The sequence below is a fragment of the Eucalyptus grandis genome, chromosome 3 (genome assembly GCF_016545825.1).
Source record: "Eucalyptus grandis isolate ANBG69807.140 chromosome 3, ASM1654582v1, whole genome shotgun sequence".
NCBI lineage: Eukaryota > Viridiplantae > Streptophyta > Magnoliopsida > Myrtales > Myrtaceae > Eucalyptus > Eucalyptus grandis.
Window position 1 is genome coordinate 32,846,977 of NC_052614.1, and position 2,648 is coordinate 32,849,624.

The 2,648-nt window shown below is 40.9% G+C and overlaps 1 protein-coding gene across 1 annotated transcript; it reads left to right on the forward strand.

The window, feature by feature from the left end:
* The first annotated feature begins 1,333 nt into the window (after positions 1-1,333).
* Positions 1,334-2,096, forward strand: LOC120292245 (flowering-promoting factor 1-like protein 2). The gene has a single exon (XM_039310482.1). The coding sequence runs from the start codon at positions 1,539-1,541 to the stop codon at positions 1,839-1,841; it is 303 nt and encodes a 100-aa protein (XP_039166416.1). The 5' UTR covers positions 1,334-1,538; the 3' UTR covers positions 1,842-2,096.
* The last annotated feature ends 552 nt before the right edge of the window (positions 2,097-2,648 follow it).

Genomic DNA, 2,648 nt, shown 5'->3' on the forward strand with positions numbered 1-2,648 from the left:
AACATTGCACTTCTAGGGCAACTAGATTTGTACTCAAGACTTACAACCCTAGAGAGAGAGAGAGAGAGAGAGAGAGATTAGAACTGGTGGTCCATTTTGACAACGGTACATTCCGGCTCAATTATTTCTGAAATTGACTCAGATATTATCAACAAAAATTGTGATCAGAAGCTTTGGGGGCTGGTAGGTCACATTTTTAGGAGCTATGCTAGGGTAGATCATCAGTCACTCGAACTCCCATCAGACCAATAATTAGGAACAAGATCTTGATCTCCATGTCCCTCACCAATGATTGATTAAGCTGCTCGTCAGACCAGATGTTCATGTGACGTCTAATTCGGTCTTTAACTCTCCAAAGCCGCAATTAATTGAACGGATCTGGAAATAAAAGCAGGAAATTTTGCTGGCTCCCACATGTTTAAAGCATTCAAGGACAACATAAATCATTTATAGTCAGCCTCGGTGTATGATTTATAGCTTCTTTATCGAATCATCATATCCTTTCCTCTTTAAACCTTGTCCAGATCCGATAAAGTTTCCTTATTAATATTTGTGGTTTTGTTCTTTTCCTTGTCTTGATTTTGATAGAATTATAAAGGTATTTGCTGCTTAAATTGTTGTAAATAATCTTCTCGTCCTGCAAATTTTCCACAAACATGTGCTAATATCATTATTCTTTGCGACTCGTGAGCGTAGTTTGATGTGTTGGCACTATAGTCGAAGTTTCATATCCTATCGTTAGCCTTGTTAAATATAATTTTAATCAAGGCTAAGCTGATTCTTGTCTTCATTTAATGTAAGTTCTGGACAACAGCTCTTTTTTTCTTTGTTTTTATTTATTATTATTATTCTCTGGGGATTTTTCTGGGTGAAAAGCCAATGGCCCTAGGAGCCACAGAAGCCCAAAGCTTTCATGTGATTTGACTAGTAAAGGACTAATACCACCTTTAAGGTTTCAACTTTTGTAGCAAACGATGAGTCCCACCAGCAAAAATGAATCCCCATGTAGGCGCTTTCAGTAGCCAAACCCACCCAGCACTTTTGGAAGAGAACCTCAGACCCCTGACCTTCACGTGGACATCTCGTGATGTGTATGTGGGGGGTGTTACCACAGCCTAGTTCAGCATAGTACGCCATGGAGTTGTCCCAAGATTCCCCCACTGGAGCCAACTCAAAAGCTCACACCCCCAAACATGAGGGAGATTCTGCCCGTTTGGGTTGCTCTCTAAATCACCATGTCATCCCCTTGTGCCCCCTCAATGCTAGGACCCAATTTGGGGGCCACAATATCTTGATTCTATACCTAAAATCCAAAACATTTACATCATTATCTTCCTTCACTAGTCCACTCTTGCTCAGAGGATTGAATTTTGCCTTTGTTTCTATTAATCTCATTGCTAGTATATATACCCTTCTCGCTACCTGCCTTGCTCTCACACCCACGACTCAACAAGAACTTCCCTCTTCTCCATCTTCCTCCCCATTAATCACCAAAAGAAAAGAGGCCAAACACTTGTAACCCTTTTCTTAATTTGAGAATGGGGGGAGTTTGGAATTTCAAGGATGGCGTGATCCGTCAGGCGGATCAAGGCGGGCAGAGGAAGGCCTTAGTTCACTTGCCATCGGGCGAGGTCGTCTCGTCTTACTCGTCACTTGAGCAAATCCTGAGGGGCCTTGGGTGGGAGCGGTACTCGAGCACAGGCTCCGAGCTCTTGCAGTTCCACAAGCACTCTTCCATCGATCTCATCTCTCTCCCTAGGGACTTCTCCAAGTTCAACTCTGTTCACATGTACGACATCGTTGTCAAGAACCCTAACATATTCAGGGTTCGTGATAAATAACCTCTGCTCACTACCCAAAGTCTTTCTCTTGTTATTCCTATCTATTCGTGTGTTTTCCTAGTTTCCTTGTGTTCTGGTGTAATGCAGAAATTCATCTTGTCTTTGATGAATGAATTTTTCTGCACTTCAATCGGATTGATACCTGGATCTGTTCACATGTACGACATCATCGTCAGGAACCCTAACAGATGCAGGGTTCGCAATATTTTAGCATCCGCTCGTTATCCAAAGCCTTTCTCCTGTTATTCCTATCAATTCGTGTGTTTTCTTTAGTTTCCTTTTTTTTTTTGGGTTAAATCTTTAGTTTCCTTGTGCTCTGGTGTAATGCAGAAATCCATCTTGTCTTTGATGAATGAATTTTTCTGCACTTCCATCAGATTGATAACTGGACCAACTGGATACGCCGTGTCTTAAGCAGTATAATTAAAGAGTGATATGTTGGGATAAAGAAATTCACAATACTATTATATAAATACTTATGCCATTGATTGTGTATCTTATGCTGTTTCACTGAAAAGCCATATCTTATCACCACAACAGACAATGGATCACCATGTGATCTTGTGTAACAATGCACAAACATTTTGCATTGTGCAATATTACTCTAGCATAATATCATCTGCCCAAGGTATATGATCAAATCTGGGTTCTTGTGAGACAAACAAAGCTGAAGTTGGATGAGAAAAGAGGTAGAGATACATAAATTTCTTTCACGATCAGTCTTTCGATGACTGCAGGCAAGAGAGAGAAAGGCATTAGTGCACTGTTGCAGCAGAACAAACACGAGAAAGATGAAAAGCACTTGAA

Excerpts from the sequence above, each read along its gene's own strand:
- LOC120292245 (XM_039310482.1), top strand. The coding sequence starts at position 1,539 with ATGGGGGGAGTTTGGAATTTCAAGGATGGCGTGATCCGTCAGGCGGAT.